We start from the raw sequence: 20,374 nt of genomic DNA, 5'->3' as shown, positions 1-20,374 counted from the left end.
CACCCAACCCAACCGACGTACAACCCTGGAGACGGGCTTGGACAGTCGTGGCCAAAGTACTCTTGCTGACTGTGTCTGAAAAGGAAAGCCAGTTTCCTCCAGATTAAGCCGACTCTCACCTTTCTGGTTTCAGACGTAGAACTTGTTACTCAGGAAAATAACATGTATGCATCCCACAGTCCCCCAACGTATACATTACATACATGTATAACAATGTCAAACTAAATGTATCAAATGTCAATGTAGAAAAATGAAAAATCAACACTTGTTTCATTCAGGGAAATCACCCTGATCACAAAAAAACAATCACAAAAAATAGTTTCTTGTTCTTTGTTGTTTTTTGTTAATGCAACTTTTTAAATGGTTTCTTTGAACAAACTGGCACTTTGGACTTAAGTACCACATACTTCCTTAACACTAATTGTGATAATTCAGTGCCTTCAATGTGGGCTCCAGTAGGCGTCATTGCTGAATGCTCCAGTCCAGGATTAGAATATGCAGTGGTTCACACCTTTGCACACAAACAATCTGGCTCAATCGATAGGAGCGCACCCCATAATACTGTAGGCAAAACCGCTGCAGCGACCCGAGTTCAAATCCAACCCTGCGGTCATTTGCTGTGTGCCTCTCCAGTCCCTACCCCCCATTTTATGTCTCTCACGTTAAAGAAAAATTACAAGTTCCTTTTGCTTCTTCTTTTGTCATACTCTTAAGAAGCCAGTCAGACCGACCTTTGTGGAAAATACAGGTTCTCCTCACTTAACAACCTACCTGTTTAACGACCGTTCAGACTTACGAGCAGCTCTCTGACCAGTCTGTATTGTGCGCTGTGTGCAATACTGCTGCGTGCACAGCGTCTCAGCTTCAAGCATCTCATCTCATCACCCTTTGTACACTATATATACTATACTATATACACTATATACATCATATATATACTGTATACACTATAGATACTATATATACTATATACACTGTATACCCTATATACACTACTATATACTATATACTATACATATTATTTACACTTTATACACTATATTCATCTCATCTCAACACCGTTCTAGGTCTCAGTCTTGTTCCCGCAGTATGTCAGTATTCACTACACTAGCGTTGGCAATGCCACGCCCTCTTACCGTGAATTAACATGGGTCCTCGCTTATTGACCAATTTTCTTAACGACCTGGTCCGAGGAATGGAACTCGGTCGTTAAGTGAGGGAGTACCTGTAAAGAGGCAATGGATATCTGTTTTGAGACCTTATTTCTGATGTGTAAACTAACTCCATGGAGAACAATGGCAACTCAAATTTCACTCTAACATTGTTTTTGATGTATCTTTACAGGCAATGTGGAGCTTGAAAATCTAAAGTTAAGGAAAATGCTTTGGTGAGTACTTTGCTTGCAGTGTGTGGCTAAAACATGTTTCCTGTCTGTAGTGCACGGTCGCAGTATTTGGCTTCTCCATAGGACTTAAATACATTGATGACGATCCTTTAAACCTATTATTTACTTAGTGAAGGCCAGTTCAGCACACAGTTTTTTCTTCCCCATGCACCACACCTACACTTCCACAGATACCTCCCAGTTGTGCCTGCTGCAGCCCAGAACAAACCCATTCGCGAACAACTTGCTTGTTATCCTTGATGGTGGTATTTCAGATAACATGAGTCCCCTGTGCTATGGTGAACTTCATTCAGCAGAAGTGATGGTGAACTGTAAACTATAGAGCCAGTTTCTTTCAAGCTGGCTTTAGCAATTGAGTAATTTTAGACAGTGTTTAAAATACCCAAATATCATTCAATTTAGGCAAATAAAAATACCAAATAACGCACTGAGTCTCATTTTGGCCAATATGTGTGTTTTTTCTGGGTTAAAGCCTGTACTACTGGCCTGCTCAGCACGGACACCCCCAGCTCCTTGAATTGCTCAGGTCACTTTTTGTCCTGTGAAGAGCGAGTTTCTTAATGCGATCTGAGCAGTCACTTTGAGCAGCGCGTCAGCTCTGAGGCCGAGTGTGAAATCACCGGGAGCGTAAAGTCCAAGTCCTGAATCATAACGCTTCCCTGGTGCTACCGGGGAGCCATGCAAAGATTGCGACAGCGAGACGCCCAAGATGCATTCAGAATGCATTGTTTGAGTTTTTAGTTGCCAGTGCATTTTTCTTTCCCAGCACAATTTGCCCAGTCGCCGTTCACTGGCAGTTATCTGGTTAAGGTGGTTTTCCCCCACCAACTGCTACCAGGACCACTCTTCCTTGATTAGAAAAACACAGAACAGCAGTGTCATCCAAAATATCGTCCAGCAAAAAAAAAAAAACACTTCCAAAAATCAACGAACTAAATGAAATATTGATTTTCGTTATAAATGCTTTGATTAATTCCTTTTCAGTATTTTTTTTTTATTCCAAACCTGGGGAAGTTGTTCAATCCGGCATCTTGTATCTCTTTATTAAGGGCTTATTCTTGTTGGTTTTTGGTTTTAGCATTTTATATTGATGTACGTCTATATTTGTTGACTAACAGCCATGCTTTAAATTGTTTTGTTGCAGAGTGAGCTCGATGTTCCGTTCAAAGTAAGAGCTGGCCAAATTGGTAAGTACACAAAATAGTGTTATATAATATAATATAATTGTAATATCATAGTATTCTTTTATTTATTTTATTTTGCCTGACGAGGAAACTTGAGAACCTGACCTTTTTATTCCTGCTGCTACTGCTACGGTATACGCACTCAGTGTAAAAGCCAGCATGATTCTTGGAATCGACATCAATGAGGTATCGGCCTGCAAGTACTAACTTCAAGTACTCCCAGATAGATTTCGAGGAGGTATGAAATACGACCTTCTGTTTGTAACAATATTCAAAAAGGATCTAGATCTTTACGTATATGGAATGAATTATTCTGGGTTTCCTGGAATTCTCCCAAGCTCCAGTTTGGGTTTCAGTCCACAAAATATAGCTCTACCGGATTCATAGTGGTATTGCAGTACAGTATGTAAGAAAGCAATATCTATATGGGAATTAGCTCCATTAATGTCATTGTTGGAATTATATTGCAAATTACATATAAGAACTGGAGAGATAGAAAATGTTGATATAAATACATTCAAGTGGCAGCGAGCATGTGTTTCAGTTGCTTAGCCTCTTACATCCTACTGTATAATTACTGCAAAGTGTTTGTGTCGTTTTAATATGCTGCTGCAAGACACGTTTTCCCATAATGAACAACAAACAAACAAAACTGAGCTGACATGTACAGGAAATTACCAATAATCAGATTTCATGTCCAGTGTGCCTCAAACGGCCAAAATGCCTTTTGTTTAGTTTGCACAATATCACTTCACCCAAGTACAGTGTCTCATCTCTTCACAACCCGCTGTCCAGGCTTAGTGATGGACATACTGTAAATCTCAATAAAATGCATCAGTCGTGTTTTGTTTCGACGGGTCTCTCTGTATTTGGCTCTGCTGGTTGACAAAACTGTGCAGCCATGTGTAGTTGACTTCGCCTCTGTCGGCCCATTTCTTCAGCGTCACAGGATCCCGGTGGTAAAAAAACTACAGTAATGGTAAAAATATGAACCCAACACAAAAGTTGCAGCGTCATTTTATCCGTTTTTTAATTGGAGACCACTTTCAATGTGTACAGGTTCCTACCATTATGGCCTTAATTTAGCACTATTATGATTGTGTAATTTTAGTGTGGCATAACTAAATCAATATGCTGTGGCTCAGAGACACCAAGCTCTATTAGAAAGCTCTTCAAAATGGTCCAACACAGACTCCTCTGTCTCCTACGTGATGAAACAAAGTTTCAATTTTTTTTCTTAGAAGTTGTGTTTGTCCATTCATTTTGTTTGAAAAAGTGCTAAAATACGACAGTACCTGCCTACCTTAATCAGCCAATGCTATGGTGACAGCAGATGCACCGTGCAAAACTGAGATGGGTTTAGGAGACCCAAACACTGAGAATCCTTTAGGCAAGAAATATGCTGTCGTTGCTATCGTGCAGTTGCTGAATCTTGATAAATTTGCAATATATAACAGTTAGTTTAAGGGTTTCTTCTCAACATTGAGGAGGTTCCTTTGGCAGGATCATAGAGATTGGAGATGCTAGCATAGTCACAATCTTACGCCTTTTGACTTATTTTTCTTTTGAGTGAATCGTGATGTTTTTCTGCATTAATGCTAATTGTATTGAACCAATGATTCATCCGGTAGTTTCATGCCAATCCGAGACTTAAAAATACCCCGATCGACGTCCGCGCAACATCTGGTAGAGAAATCGATGGGACTCCATCAACTGTTACATAATGAATACTTAACAATGTGACAAACAAATTAAATGGAGTTGAACTCAGCCTTTGCAACATAGATGTGTCCTCAAGCACAACTCCGACAATAACCCACAGTGTATCTCTCTATCTGTAGCCTGCCGCACGCTGTAGCAGCTGATAAACTACGGTCACCTGCTATCAGAGAACCACAGATTGGACCAACTGTTATTAAATAGTTTGTAGAACGATGTAACATAAAAGCTTCCACACTTGGCTATAAATTCAACTTTTTGTATATGTTAAATATGCAGTGCTTTTGTACAGTCTAAGCAAGGTCAAACTTTTTTAGGTGCTAGGTTTTGTTTTGGCCAAGAAATCCGCCTCTGTCCAATGAAGTAAAACTAAATTGAAGAATCCTTTCCAATGAAGGTAAAATCTGTGTTGTTGTTCTCTTTCATTATTGTGCATTGTCTTCATGCACGCATTAAGAAAGTTTAGTAAAGACTTTCCTACTACATTTTCATAGCAAAGCCCCAGTCTACAGTATGAGTCAGGGAGTTACATTTTTATATCAAAAGCTTGTGATTAATTCTCAATAAACGTGTTTATTAAGAAAAAGAGGCTGCAGTCAAGAGAAGCATTTTTGGACATGATAAAATACAAAAAAAAACATGAATGAATTGGCATGTACCACAACCCAACCGCAACTCATGATAAAAGCTGCTTTAAAGAATGTTGATGAAAGGTATTATTATTTTCCAATTAACCTAAAATTATCTAAAGTTTAAGTTATCTTTTTATTTATTTATTTATTTATTTATTTATTTATTTATTTATTTATTTATTTTTTCTCTGATATTCTGGTCGTTTCTAAGAAAAGATCATGCAATGGCTCTGCTCTGGGCCTTGCTGGTGTCAATTGCTGACAGGTTCAGCTTCAGGCTGAAGGCTCTTGTTTTGAAAGCCTGCAGACAAGTGAACATGTTTGAATTACAGAGAATTGCACTGTAGGGATCCTGGGTTTACTTTTTGTCTGCAACCAAGGTGCTAAGGTGCTTATAATAGTGTGTTGAATAACTTTTAGTGGACAGGAATTGGTGACTGAGTGTATTTAAACCAACAGGAAACTGTTTGTTTGTCACCGTTGTTTATTCAGGGAAATCCTTTTGAGAATGCATTCCCTTTTACAAGGGTGCCCCGAGCCACTCTTCCAATCTAGTTTTGTACGTAGAGGTTTTAAATATTTATATTGAGGTGAGATTGGGATTGCGGATTATAATTGTTATTATTAATAATAATAATAATAATAATAATAATAACAATCACAATAACAATCACAATAACAATAACAATATCTGCTGAAGGTCCCTGGCACTCAGAAAATGTGAAATCCATGGACACCAAACTTGGAATATACTGTTAGTTCGACAACATTCAATCCCATTCAAAAAAAGGGATTGATGGGCCAGATGGTGACGCTATAATGACCACTTTTACATTTTGTCTAATAACTTCTGAACCGCTGTTCCAACCATACATTTTTCTCCGCTTATCCGGGGCCGGGTCGTGGTGGCAGCAGGCTGAGTAAGGAGCTCCAGGCCCCCTTCTCCCCAGCAACGTTTTCCAGTTCCTCCTGGGGGACCCCGAGGCGTTATATATATATATATAATCCCTCCAGCGTGTTCTGGGTCTACCCCGTTGTCTCTTACCAGTTGGACGTTCCTGGAAAACCTCCAAAGGAAGGCGCCCAGGAGGCATCCGGATGTCCAAGGTCCTCACCCTATCTCTAAGGCTGAGCCCAGCCACTCTACGGAGGAAACTAATTTTGGCGGCTTGTACTTGCGATCTCGTTCTTTCAGTCACTACCCAGAGCTCATGACCATAGGCGAGGGTTGGGATGGAGATAGAGTGGTAAATTGAGATCACAAACAGAATCGGGGACAAGGGGCAACCTTGGGGGAGTCCAACACCCACTGAGGGGGGGGTGGTAGCTCAGGAGGTAGAGCTGGTCGTCTAGTAATCTAAAGGTTGCTGGTTCGATCCCAGGCTCCTCCTGCTAGCATGCTGTAGTGTCCTAGAGCAAGACACTTAACCCCTAATTGCTCCTGATGGCTGCATCCGTCGCTTTGGATAAAAGCGTCTGCTAAATGCAATGCAATGCAATGAGTGTTTGACTTTGTGCCGAGAATACGAACACAGCTCTCACTTTGGTTGTACAAGGCCCAGATGGCTCGTACCAACGGCCCCGGTACCTCATACTCCCTCAGTACCCCCCACAGGATTCCCAGAGGGACATGGTCAAGCATTAGCAATGCCGCCTCGCCGGTACCTCGCCCGGGTTCCATATTCCGGGCGAGGTACCCGGTGTTTTTTTATTGGGGTCCTTTGAATCACTCTTTGTCTGGTCCCTCCCCTGGGACCACTCTGTCTTGGGAGACCCTACCAGGGGCTACGCCCCTGACAACACAGCTCCCAGGGTCACAGGGACACACAAACCCCTCCACCGCTGTTTGTAGAAACAAAATTCTTGTAATGGTTCTTATAATAACAAAATACAAAAGCATTTTTCATCCGCTACTTATGTGTAAGTCAGGTGTAAATTAATTTTTATTATTTTCATTTTGTCCGGGAACACTGTCATAAAAAGATTCAGATTCAAGAGGTTTATTCGTCACATACATATACATACTTTCATACATATATGCAGTGAAATGAAATGCAACGCACCCGGTGATTACACGCAATATGTCCTAGACAGAACACAGTAGCTACCTAAGAAAATTTCTTTCTACTAGACCAACTAACTGATTCCTAAAACGTAGTACAGTAAGTCTAATACTTATAGAATAAAATAAAAATATATATAATAAAATAAAATGGAATAGATAAGGGAAATAGGCTTACGTATATGGGATAGACTTATGTATATGGGATAGGCAATTATGTAAATACAGATATGTGCATTAAAGTGGCATGTGAATAAAGTGAGGTAGTGTTTGTGGGATAATACAGCACAGTATACAACAGTACGGTGCAGCAATACGGTAACACCGAACAACCCAGAACAGTGACTCAGTATGCGGTACAGTATGCTACATACAGTACAGAAGGTAGTGGAGCCTATGTGTGTGGCTCAGTGAGGACCCCTGGTGAGGTCAGCATTGACAGTTCTAATGGCTTGCGGGAAAAAACTCAGTCTCAGTCTCTTTGTTCTCGCTGTGTGACTGCGGAGGCCCTTGCCCGACCGCAGCAGCTGGAACAGTCTGTTATTGGGGTGGTGAGGGTCCTTCATGATCCTGCGGGCTCTGCTACTACACCTCCTGGTGTATAAGTCCTGCAGGGAGGGGAGTGTAGGGATCCTTCAGGGTGAGGGAGCTGGACATGCGCTTCCCCACCCTAACCACCTGGGGCCAAGCTGTGAGGAAGTCCAGGATCCAGGCACCATTATCTCACTTACTACTCCTGAATTCTGGTTTCGTATAGATTTTCTGACTGGTATATCATCCATATTGCCTGAGCACTTTCATATTTTACAGATGAATACAGACAGTCTAGGTGGTATTTTGTTTTTTTTATTTTCAGACCTAGTGCCATTCAGCATTGCTCTACTGGTGGAGGTTGGATCGTTGGACGGCTCCTTCCGCTCTACTAACCAGCCAGGGGTCAATCACAACAACATCTCCTGTTTAAACTAATCAATTTTTCTCTTGGATACGGGACTGTGTGTTGCTGGGCGACACCAGAGATGTTTGCCAAACCTTTGCTCAATGGCATCGGCGGTTGTGACATCAGCACATTTGAGTCTGTGCTATATCTGGCTCTAAGAGGTTCTGTCTGTTGACATTGACTGAGAAAAGACCTCTCCTCTCCTCGCTGTTCACCTGGTGCCACCTCCTTGCAGCGTGGCTTGTTTGATGGCAGAATCCTATTTCACTTTTCTGACACACAAACTGAAATAAATCTCACTAGTCACCGGGACCCTGAACAGGAATGAACATTTTAAGAAAAGTAAAGCAGCATGAACGAATGAAAGTAAGACATCAGTGATGATGAAGAACGAATAAAACTTAAAAGAATGTCTGATTTACTAAATACAGCAATTGTTTGTGTGTATGTGTACATGGGGGCAAATTTTAGAGCACCTGTCTGTTTTTTGTTTAATTTGTGCTGTTTGATGCTGTTTCAATTTTGTTATAGGATTTGTAAACCAATATATCTTAATTTAAATGATTTGTTACGGAAAATAAGCTACGTCTCAAGAGCGGTCAGCATCACTCTCTGAAAGATCAATATGTTGTTTAATTGGATAATAATTAGTGGTTGCTATCGTCATTTGAGGAAAAATAATCTTTACTTTAATGTTCCAGCCTTTAGCTGACCTGTGTATTTTCCAATAAGTTCAACAATAGCTTTACCTATCATTACAACCGACCTGTAGCCGGGGTCAAAGCAGCATTAACTCGAACAGCGATCATACTGTGTAAACCGTGTATGAGTAAAGGTAATCGCTAAAAGCAAAGGATGTGTTCTTGCGCTTGCTTTTATTCATCTCCTTTATTTGTTTTTGTTTCAGGAAAGCTGACATTGAAGATCCCATGGAAGAACCTCTATAACGATGCTGTTGTTGCCACGTTGGATGGCGTGTATCTACTGGTGGTCCCTGGAGCGAGTAAGTAAACTACTGACTAAAAACCTAGTAATATTTTCACTTAATATTAAGCACTAGAAAAGGTCATTCCCATGAAACCACCACAAAACATGTCTGAAATGAATTGATACACATATTCATAGAAAATGTGAAATATTTCAGTTTCCAGCCAACTACCGGGCGGCTCCCAACCGGCCAGAATTTACCCCCCCATCATATGTCCTGACAGGGTCTGTTTAATTTTCAACTGTAAACCCACTCATTCATTTAATTGGTATGTGTCACTGTGAGATGGCGCTAACTTCACAAAAACACAATTCAGAGAAATATTTCAGTGGACCTGAGATATTGTCCTTGGAACCCTGACCAGAGGTCATCTTTCAAAGTTCAATTGCTTTTTTGTCATATGATTTTTTTTTTTTTTTTTTTTGTCATATGAATGAGAACAGGTCTTATTGCTTTATTTAATTTTCATTTCAAAATATAAGCTGTTTTTTAAATTCAATAGCTTTGACTTGAGAGCACTCAAAACTAGGTCTATGTAATTGTAGTTTAAGGTTTATTGTCAAATACTTGATAACAATGCAAGCATCATTACCAGTAATAAGATTCTTAGTCTCAGAGTCAACTCAGCTTTACATAATAAGTAAAACAAGGTTTATTAATGTGTATAGTAGTGATTGAAATAAAACGGTTTAAAGACAGAATTCAAATAGTATTTAAAACGGTATCGAAAAACAGTATTTTAAATCTATCTATCTATCTAAAATGCAAAGGAGTAGTGTAGTACAAGTAATATAAAAGTATTTACCTAAAAGAAAGACAAAATATAATGCAGACAATAATTACAGTGAGTCAACTTGATATTGGACATCTTAAATGGTCGTGGGCCACAACAATGCAGTGTCATACTGAATGGCAAGATAGACAGTGTTGTAAGACAAACACTGCAATAAACTACTAAGGTAAGACAAAACAGGTATGAAATGCAATACTTGATACATTAAAGTGACTAGTGGTTGATGATGTAAACAGGAGATTTCCTTATTTTTGCAGTGGCCAAGTGTGTGGATTTATAGGTTCTAGTCTTTGGCCTTTTGGTTTCAAAATGAGGGTCTTTGAACTATCAAATTTTTACAATACAATCAACAACAGGGATATAATAATAACTTGTAGAAACGTTAAAGAGACTAAACAGTGTATAGATCCTTCTGAACACTCAAGACTGTTTACTGTTGATACAGTTTAAACTCCATGGTTTACGTCATGGATTAGTTGCCAACTATTAAATAAATCGCCAGTTATTGATTAAGAATTATTAAGAAGTCCTGTATGATAGTAAACTGAATATTTCATCCTCCCTCTACAAAGAGGGGAAATACAGAGAGGGGGCCATTGGTCAGTTGGGAATGTTCACCTCTTAGCGAAATAGGATTGATTGCTCCATTGGAATGTGGAGATTTTCGTCAATAGGTCTGCGTTTGCATATGTATGGGTTAGGTGTGGGGGCTTCCAGTCCTATTGAGTGACACAATGATTGGCCATTGAGTGCAAAGAGATGGCCCAAGGCTTTATCTATAGCCTGCTTCGGTAGTCACTCAATAAAAGGTGTACTGCGGCCATTGGAGACATATGTGACCCTTGTGATACTTAAGGGTCATCTGGCGGCTTTCGACTTTTTTTTTTACCATCAATTGAAAGTGGAGAATCAGAGCTTCCAAACAAGGTGTCACTTGTGCAAATCAAGCAAATGTTTTTAACACTACGACTTGTTAATGACAAGGGTGTGGCAAACTGTGATTCTGAGATAATCACCTCCAAATTTTCCCCCAGATTTGCTTCATTTAGCCAGCTCCCAGAATGCAAATGGGGTTGGTGGACAAACAAAGCCTCATGGCTTCTTAACATAATGCTGAATGGGCCAATCACGAACAGTGTTAAACAGCGTCAACAACACACAACTATTTTTGTTTTAAAAAAAGCTTTTATTTAACAGTAAGAATATACATGTTTTATTAAAGTTGAATTATTTTGGAGTTTAAAAGTATGGACAACACAACTAATGTAGAGTCTATCAATAATATGAGTTTCGGAAAATCTGAAATCTGAAAATCTGCACCAATCTCAACGGACTTCACTATATCATGGACTTCTTTTGTTGTAACAACAAAGGGCGTATCGTTGGTCTCCTCTGGTGGTTCTTGAAAATATTCTGTTTCATCGTCACATTCAGGTTGAAATCCACTGTTTGAAATGTTCTCCAAATCCGGAGTAATATCAGATTCAGCAGCGCTGTTCTCAGTGTCACCGTCCGAGAGCTGACTATCATCGCGGAAAATGTCCAGTACGCGCTGCTAACACTGACTTGGATCTATCGCACTGGTCAGATTAAGGTCCGCAATATGATTAAGATCTTCCTCCACCCACTTCTCTTAATCTATAACACCTGGATAGTTGCTTCAAAGGAAACAATCGATTGGCGTTGTTCAGTGCTATTCAGTGTCTCGGTAAGTGAACTGTGTTTCCCCATGTAATGTAGGTGTGGGAATCACCTGGGACCTCACAATATGACGCAGTGTTTTTGCATTGAACAGTTGTGGGGACTCCCTGAGGGGAACTCGGACCTGGGGGAGGTCCCCAAGAACTAAACACTGGCACCGGTGATGCTGATGTGACGTCATCAAACCCTTGTTGGTTTCAGCATAAGTTCTGTGTTGTATTTACTCCTTAACTCTCACTGATTTCACCTCATCAGTCCACTAAAATTTGTTTCTGAAAAAATTTGAAGCGAGAAATAATCAATCCATTTGCTGAATCTTCACTCATATGTTTGATATGGTCAAGATATAATTTAAAAGTTTGTTCCCACTTTCGTAAAGCACAGGCTCACTCGCTCTGGGATTTTCTGTTCCATTCAATTAACGTTGTAAAATGAAATAAATACATCGACAATAAAAATACTCTTTATATTTTTTTAATTTGTCATGTTTTTTATTACCGCTGAGTGTACGTGGGCTTGTCCCCACCCAGAGTGATGCCACTCAACCAGGCAGACTCAGTCCGAGGGACCATGGTCTTAGGTTTGGACCCATCACCGGCATTTACATCACTCAAGTTTCCTCTTGTGCTGATCAGTCCCTGCCCAGGAGTAGGAGCTAAATAAGTTGCTCAAAACGGAGTTCTGAGAACAATGACTGTTCCTACAGTAGTTCCTGCAGTGCAGACACAATAAAATGAATGGTTCCTCCAAAAAAGTCCTAAGAACTATGAAATAGTTTCCTGCAGTGCAAAAACGCACGGTATGGGGAGTTTTGCAATACATTAAGAATTGCGATTTTATTAGTTGCAATATTTCACAATTATTTTAAGTAAAATAAAATCCCATTGGAAATATGTAATTTAAGGTGTGAGGTGAGGTTCCCTGGTCAGTCTGAACGTCTTTTCAAAATAAACTTTTAATTGTCTGAGTCGTGCAGTGCCGCTGGTTCTGGATAAGATAGGATGGGATTGATGGATGAATAGATTCGCTGCAAAGTGCTCTTCGCCCTGGTGGAGGAGCGGGGCAGGGAGGTGTGCTAAGCCAACATTGGGATTTGAAATTAAGTGTGAGTAACTGACAAGTTACTCTGTTACACACGGTTACGGACTGTGTCATTCAGTTAAATACATCTACAATAAAAAAAAATAATTTGTTCTTTAAAATCAGAGATGTATTTATTTTGTCTTTTGAATGTACAGAAAATATGTTCCATTCCAAAACATTTTTCGTAAAACAAACACAAGTTTATCCCGTACATGCGAGTTACTTTACGTTTTGAACCAATGCTCCCCCTGGAGGACAGATAAAGCATTGCAACTGCTTTTCCACAAATGCAGCCTGAGGGCATTCCCAGGCGCCGGCGCGTGATTCACGTCATCGAGGGGGATATAATTACAGGCAAGATCTGAGCAGGGACACGACAGGGACCCTGCATGGGTCAGCCAAGCCCCAATCACGGATCTGCCTGGCACCTGTCATGTTCCAGCTGCCCTCTCCAAGTGGCTCCGACTGTGTGGCCCACTTAGTTGTTTTAACTGTTTTTTTCTCTGCTTTTCTTGTTAAAGAATGCATTACTGTAACGCTTCCGGACAATTAAAGATGGCTGTTATGGTAGTGAATGCACTTTAGCTTAGCTTAACGAAAAATGGGGCAATTCACAGATAGTGAAAAAGAGTATGCTCCATCACTACATTCCCTCACTACTCTTTTTATTGTCATGTTTAAAATTAATACAATTAAGATTTAGATACCACATTGTCACGCTAATGTGGGGGTACATTACCGTAACAATTTATTTTTGCGCGGACACTTCCCAGTAATTCAAACACTAAAATAATATAATAGTTAAAAACAACAAAGCGAGCCATATAGTAGGCAATGTGTACTTTCATGTTTGAGTGAATTATTTCACATGCTCTGTGAATATGTGGACCAATTCATTTGGGACATTACGGTGCTTTCATGAGAATGACCCATATAGGAAAGATGGTTGCATGGTTCAATGCCTTTTTTCTTTTGACAGCTCAAATAAGGTGTATAGATATGTTTTAATGAGGATGAGGTAAGTGTTTGGGATTTATCATGGTAATAAATAATCGATCGGTAGTTATTCTTGGGATTTGTTTCCCCACTCAGTCGACATGGTGTAAAGTTCTCATTTCTGCCATGTGTGTTTCAGCCGACTCTGGGCTGTTAAGTTCTCCTTACAATGGTAAGACCGCCTCGTGAGGCTGAGGATTCCAGGTGCTTGCTGGTGGCCAAGGCTCTGTTCTTCTTCTTCCTCTTCTTTTTCATTTAGATTCTCAAACCTATTTTTTTTTCCCTTGTGGTTTTTAACAGTAGTGCAGTTTTTCTTCGGGGGGCTGCCTTTTTGCCAAATCCAAAACTCTACAATATGCATATGAGGTCACATCTGAGCAAGTAATGATATCAAATATTGAATCTGAAAGTAACATCAGGAAACATAACCTTGGAAAAATAAAAAGAAACACTTGAATGTTTTCTTGACTGAAGATAATGGATACTATCAAATGAAGCGGTGCATCCGTCTCTTGCTTCATGAAGAATTTTGAGATTCAACAACAGATCAAATTACTTGTTGTGGTTGAGGTTTTTCATAGTGAAGGTTTCTCTCACCTGTTCTTTGTCGGTTCTGGGCTTTTTCCTTGTGACAGAAGGGTCTTCCAGATGTTGGTACAACTGGAAAAGATCCAGGCACATACCACATCAACAACTAAATGTGTTGACTAAAATGTGCCTGTTGAGTAGTTATTGCTTAATTGCCAAAATGTTCGGTAATGCTGACATGCTCAGTTGCCAAATCCAGAGATATGTCAAGATTCAGTTGATGGTATTTTCCTACCTTGTATTCTAAGATAGATATATGTATTTCCTAAATAAACTTGTAGCTTTAGTCATCTTCTTCAACGAATTGCAAGATTTAAAATCTATATAAAATCAAGCATGTTTAATATATGCATTAATCAAAAAAAAAGTTACCATAAGAAAACAACAGACTTGAAGCTGAATTGGCGGACTCTTTAGCAAGGACGTCACACTTTTACCATATTTCCTTCATTTGTCATTATTGCGAAACATGTGTACCCTTCTAGTTTGATCTTCAATGTAATATTCAAAATGCAGAGTTTAAAGGCAAGAATGAGAAATTTATTTATTAACATGCACCAACATTGTTGATCCTGCTCATGTTCAAGTGGTGAACAGCCCATGGCTTAAATATGTGTGTAAATGTTGTTCCATTTTGTTTGTTGGACAGTTTTTAAATTCAGACAGGTAAAACAGAAAAAATAGAGCTAGTAAAGCACACTTCTGATTGTAATGCTACTTCTGATGGATGGTGCAGAGAAAGTAATGGCGAAGAATTACAGCTACAGCTGCTGACAGCTTGCCGTGCCACTGCCACGCCTCTTCTAGAATTGTTTTAGTTGGTTTTCGAGGTAGAGGAATGTGGTTTTACTGGGTGATCTTCAAGTTCAAGTTCAAGAGATTCTTAAGTGAATATGTGTATTTACTGGATGTTAAGCATGAAGATGGTCAAGCAGGTTTTTTCAAATTTCCCATGATTAAAAATACAAACAAACAAACAAAACAACTAGTTTCTAATGGAAACCTTGACCCTATCAAGGTTTCCATTACCAAGTAGTTGTTTTTAACTATAACTACTCTAACATAGACATTACTTAGACATCCAATTATGTAAGAAATAAAACTGACTTGTTTGGTATGGATTGTGTGAAGGTCCTTGCTTTTTTGAAACAAAACCCCTGACATGTAAAATTATTGTCATTGGGTAGTGAAGTCTGGGACATACCTTTGCCGTTTTTTATCTCACATTGTTTTTCCATTTGCTATCTCTGCATGAGGCCTGTGTATTTTTAGTTGTCAACAAGGTCTACCTCTTGCATGCCATATAAAGGATAGTCTCTTCCTATTGGGTTCTAGTAGAACAAAAAGAGTTTTGACATGGGGATGTTTCCGTGGGAGTGTGCCTCAGATTCGGCGCTGTCAGATGGCCTGTGTCTGGTTTCAAAAGGTCGCCTCACCCATCGGTTGCCTAGCAGCCAAGCAGCGAAGGTGCTCTGTCCTTGTCTTTCATTCAAAGCGGTGAATTATGCAGTCCTCAGAGAGAATTGGCAGCTAAATATAGTAGTTCCTTTTGCGTTTTAATTCTGACAAAAATTAATGTTGCTTAGGTGATTATACATGCATGTGTTTTTAGTGAATGCATTGAAATTGTAAACATTGGCACTAATATACACTGTCAGTGAGAGAGGGTTTTTATAAATGCACCCGTCCACAACCTGAGACACACACATATAGCTATTATGTACTTTTGATGGTTTTCTGAATCCCCATCCAATTCACTGAAAATGTCTAAGTACAGTGACTGCTTATCCGACAGAAAATATAGTCTAATATCGCTTAATGATACCACATACATTTCACACATGCATATACTTTTTGTATAGATATACAAGAATTAGAAATGCCTAACTTGATTACATTATACACACAAAGTAGAGATGGACTTTCTTGTTTAATTATCTGCTGTTACTGAATACCAACCCCATGCCTTACCTTTTAATGCACTTGCACTTGCTTCAATGCAATTGTTTGGGATCATTAGATCATAATGATCATTTTACAACACATTTCTCTCCATTCGAGACATATAACGTATTGAAAAAGCAGAAAAACATGAAACACATAAACATGCAACAAATCGTATGGTTGATTGCAACGTACGGCTTTAAAAGCTTTTGGTTGTGTGGTTGGTGAAGCTCTGCCTTTTCAGTCATCTATATTTCAACTGGTTTGGAGAAGAGATTTGTTTGGCCATGTGCTGGGGAGTAGGACCTCTGTGCTTCCACTCAGCCATGCTTTGGTAATGAGACACAAACTGCGGCAGATGGTCCCTGGCCGCGGTCCACACCTGCACTCCACTCCACAGTGTACAACAGCAACACGCCTGCACCGTGTACACTCAAAGACAAGAAATTCATGCCATTCAACTTAATATTTTGAGACAGAAAAGAGAGAAGTCATTTCAATACCAATAAATGAAATCTTCTCACATATTTTCTGTGGTACTCTTGAACACTCCTAAAGTCTCACACTCTATCACACTCTTAAAGTCAGCCTGTATTGAATTGTAGTGACAGCGACATGAATATAATATTTCTGGGACTCTCTGGTAAGATTCAAGATTCAAGATTCAAGATTTTTATTTGTCACATACATATACATACTTCCATACATATATGCAGTGAAATGTAATAAGAAACCATATGGTTGACTGTTTGGATTGGTTGAGGGCTGATGAACTAGGTTTAACTGTTAGTAACAACTCTAAGTAACAACATTAGTGAGATTTATAGCTGTTATACACTTTTCTAACAGAGATTTTAGACTGATGTGAAAACAGAGTAAACATCAATGATCAGGTTGCCTGGTCTGGCCACTTCCAGTCCTCAGATGGATATCTCTTCTTTTTTCAAAGCAAAGGTGCAAGGTGGAGCAAGATCTGCACTTTCTTATCCAATCAATTGTCTCTTTCTCTTATCTGATTCTTCTTCCATTCTTCTCCATTTCTTTCTCCTTTCTTCTTTAGTTTATCATACAGTACCAGATTCAGTGTTACTAAGACCATGTTTATGTAAATGTATTTTACAGCCATCAAGTACGATGCAGCTAAGGAGGAGCACGACCTGCACGAGAGCAAGCAGAAGGAGCTCCAGCGCATTGAGGCGGCGCTGCAGATGGCGGCACGCAGAGGTATGGATGTCCGACCCATAACCAAAAGATGGGAAGTGACTAATCCACATAGAAATCCTCTGGTGTCTTTTTCGTCTTCACTGTATCGCTTGTGCGTTGCCTGTGCCTGTTAACGCGTGATTGATTGTACATGTGTCTGTCGAATCTCAGAAGCCACCCAATCGTCCTTTTAAATTCATTTACTTTTCTTTGCCCACCTTTGCTGCTTCCTGTCGTTAAGTTCTGGCTTTCCTTTTAAGTTGAGAGATTTTTGTTTGAGGGGAAATGTTCTTCTGACATGTTCATCACTTTCGCATCCACCTCTCCATTGCCTGTAGTTCTTAAGTACATTAAGTACTTAAGTACATCTTAAGTACATGAATAAGTACATGAATCACTGCACTGCTGCTACAGTGCAGTGATTCAACTGGGGACTGTACTTTAGTCTGGAGTTACAGAATGGCTATTTTTAGACACAGACCATTTTCTCTGTTGCAGAGAGTGAATGTTCTGAGTTTAAAAGGCCAATATTGAGGTCTGCTTCAATATCTATCAGGACTTATCATGATCAGCCACACCATTAAAACCAACTGCCTAATATTGTGTAGGTGCCCCTTGTTCCGCCCAAACAGCTCTGACCCGTGGAGGCATGGACTCTACAAGACCTCTGAAGGTGTCCTGTGGCATCTGGCACCAAGAGGTTAGCAGCAGATCCTTTAAGTCCTGGAAGTTGTGAGGTGGGGCCCCCATGGATCAGGCTTGTTGTTCCAGCACATCCCACAGATGCTCGATCGGATTGAGATCTGGGGAATTTGGAGGCAAAGTCCACAGCTTGAACTCTTTGTCATGTTCCTCAAACCGTTCCTGAACATGTTTTGCAGTGTGGCAGGGCACATTATCCTGCTAAAATAGGTCACTGCCATTAGGGGATAATGTTGCCATTAAGCGTTGTACTTGGTCGGCAACAATGTTTAGGTAGGTGGTACGTGTCAAAGTAACATCCACATGAAGGCCAGGACCCAAGCTTTCCCAGCAGAACATTGCCCTGAGCATCACACTGCCTCTGCTGACTTGCCTTCTTCCCATAGTGCATTCTGGTGCCATCTCTTCCCCAGGTAAACAACATACATGTCATTCAGATCCTTATGCTTGCCATTTTTCCTGCTTCTAACAAATTCACTTCAAGAAGTGACTGTTCACTTGCTGCCTAATACATCCCACCCCTTGACAGGTGCCACTGGAACGAGATGAGCACTGTCATTACTTCACCTGTCGTGGTTATAATGTTGTGGCTGATAGTGTATATTGATATGGGATTTTGTTATTGGAAATGGTCCCTGGAAACACTATTCTCATTCACCTTGGTGAATGAGATTGGTATCAATAGACTCAGTTGTCTTTTTAGAGCACTGTGTATTATGAACTAGTTTTTTTAGTTTTAAATGTAGGCAATGTATGCAGGTTGGTTGCGCCTGGAAGATGCCCCACAGCCACGATGGTTTCACTGTCACAACCAAGGAAAATATTAATTGTGTGCATGATGTGATGAATGGATGATTGTTCAACATGGTGTTCTCATAGGCCGTTCTCTTGAAAGTGTTAAGAACATTTTAAGAACATTTCAGAACATCAGGTTTGAGCAGGCTGCGTGCCATGCTTCATACTCCAGGTCACAAGGCATGCACCAGGTTCAACATGTCTGTAAAAACCATGTTGAAACGAAGCCTGTGGATTTTAGGAGCAGGCATTCACTATTTCTGACTATGCCGAATTGTGTCCTGTCATTTTATCTACAAGTGCACTTTGGACAAGGGCATTGTACATATAAAGCTGTAAACTTTCATAAACAGCTTTATATGTGCGTGACTGTGGCTTCAACTTATTTGGCACCTTCTGACTTCCCGACCTGGAAATACATTTTGAACAGATTAACCCGATGTATTTCCTTTCTTTTTATTTTATGAAAATTAAACCTTCTCGAGCTGGATCAGTGGGCCACAAGCATTGAGGGCTACACTCTTCATACTGCAAATCGGCAGAACTCTTGGAGAGACCGAACAATGATAGTTATTCTTCAAAAGCTGTCTGTTTGATAGCAACAGGTCGTAGAATTAAGTTCTGCACACTCATTAAGCAGAAACAGACTCCTAAGGCAGAAACCAAATCAAACTTTAATGGACTCGTTGACACATCCATCTCTGTGTCACAGCATTCTAATCTGCACACTCAGGTGATTATTTTTCCGTTAGTTATCCTTTTTTATCTGTTTCATATCAGCGCACTGACCATGACAACGGGTCTGTGTGGTCTGGTGCCTGATTCAATATTTAAACTCATGACTGAGATGAGCAGCAGACAGCGCAGTGACGACAGCACACGCAGTCCGTGGAAGCTTAAAGCTCACATGGCCTGCTAACAACATAATAGTCAGACATTTTCAGTCGCTGTCGGTCAGCTGGTTTAATAGCTGTTTCGTAAATGAGAGGCCTGTAGTGCTTTAATGGCTGAGGAGAAAGCAGACCGGGTTCGCCAAACTGACATTTACCTGTTTGTGTCCATCCCCATGGTGACCGCCCATGGAGCTTAGTTGGTTAAAAGCACAATTGGGGAACGCATACGTCATGCTTTCCTCAAATTTGTGAGGTGTGCACAAACCTCATCGCTGAGGTTGAATATAAACTCAAAGCTAAGACTTCTTCGGGAAGAGTTTCATCAAAGTTGAAGTTGGGGCTAAACAAAAAGGAGAGGTTGTAGTGCTTGTAGTACTCTAGAACTTGGCTGTTGCTCAGCACTACTATACAAAACCGTTGAACTGTGTTGGACTCATAATACTCATCAAAAGCAAGAATTAAAACATCTCAGGGCCTTGATCATTATCAACAGAAGCACTTCACATCAACAAAGTCACCCCCCCCCCCACCTTATGGGGGGGGGGGGGGTGACTTTGAAGAGTTCTAAAAAGAAGATGCCATTCAACCATCATCGTGAAATACAGTTTTACTGCCGCTGTTTTTAAAGTAATAATTCCATAAATCTGGATGCAGAGTTGCAGTGAAAAGAAGAGACATGACAGATGCGTGCTTTGTTTTACTCTGAAGCGCAATGATTGGTTCACGGTACGTGGCGCTATGTTGCT

General features: G+C 40.1%; 1 protein-coding gene across 1 annotated transcript in view; it reads left to right on the top strand.

The window, feature by feature from the left end:
- vps13c (vacuolar protein sorting 13 homolog C) overlaps positions 1-20,374 on the top strand; it is a gene marked incomplete at its 5' end in the record, with an annotated part of 85,169 nt that overhangs the window by 1,067 nt on the left and 63,728 nt on the right. Inside the window, 5 exon segments of the mRNA XM_079997289.1 lie at positions 1,345-1,365; positions 1,368-1,387; positions 2,550-2,592; positions 8,850-8,945; positions 17,158-17,259. Of these exon segments, the coding sequence (XP_079853415.1) occupies positions 1,345-1,365; positions 1,368-1,387; positions 2,550-2,592; positions 8,850-8,945; positions 17,158-17,259 (282 nt within the window).

Source organism: Zeus faber (assembly GCF_960531495.2).
Source record: "Zeus faber genome assembly, chromosome: 3".
NCBI classification, from domain to species: domain Eukaryota; kingdom Metazoa; phylum Chordata; class Actinopteri; order Zeiformes; family Zeidae; genus Zeus; species Zeus faber.
The sequence above is the reverse complement of the archived record's forward strand: the minus strand, read 5'-3'. Positions and strand labels throughout refer to the sequence as shown.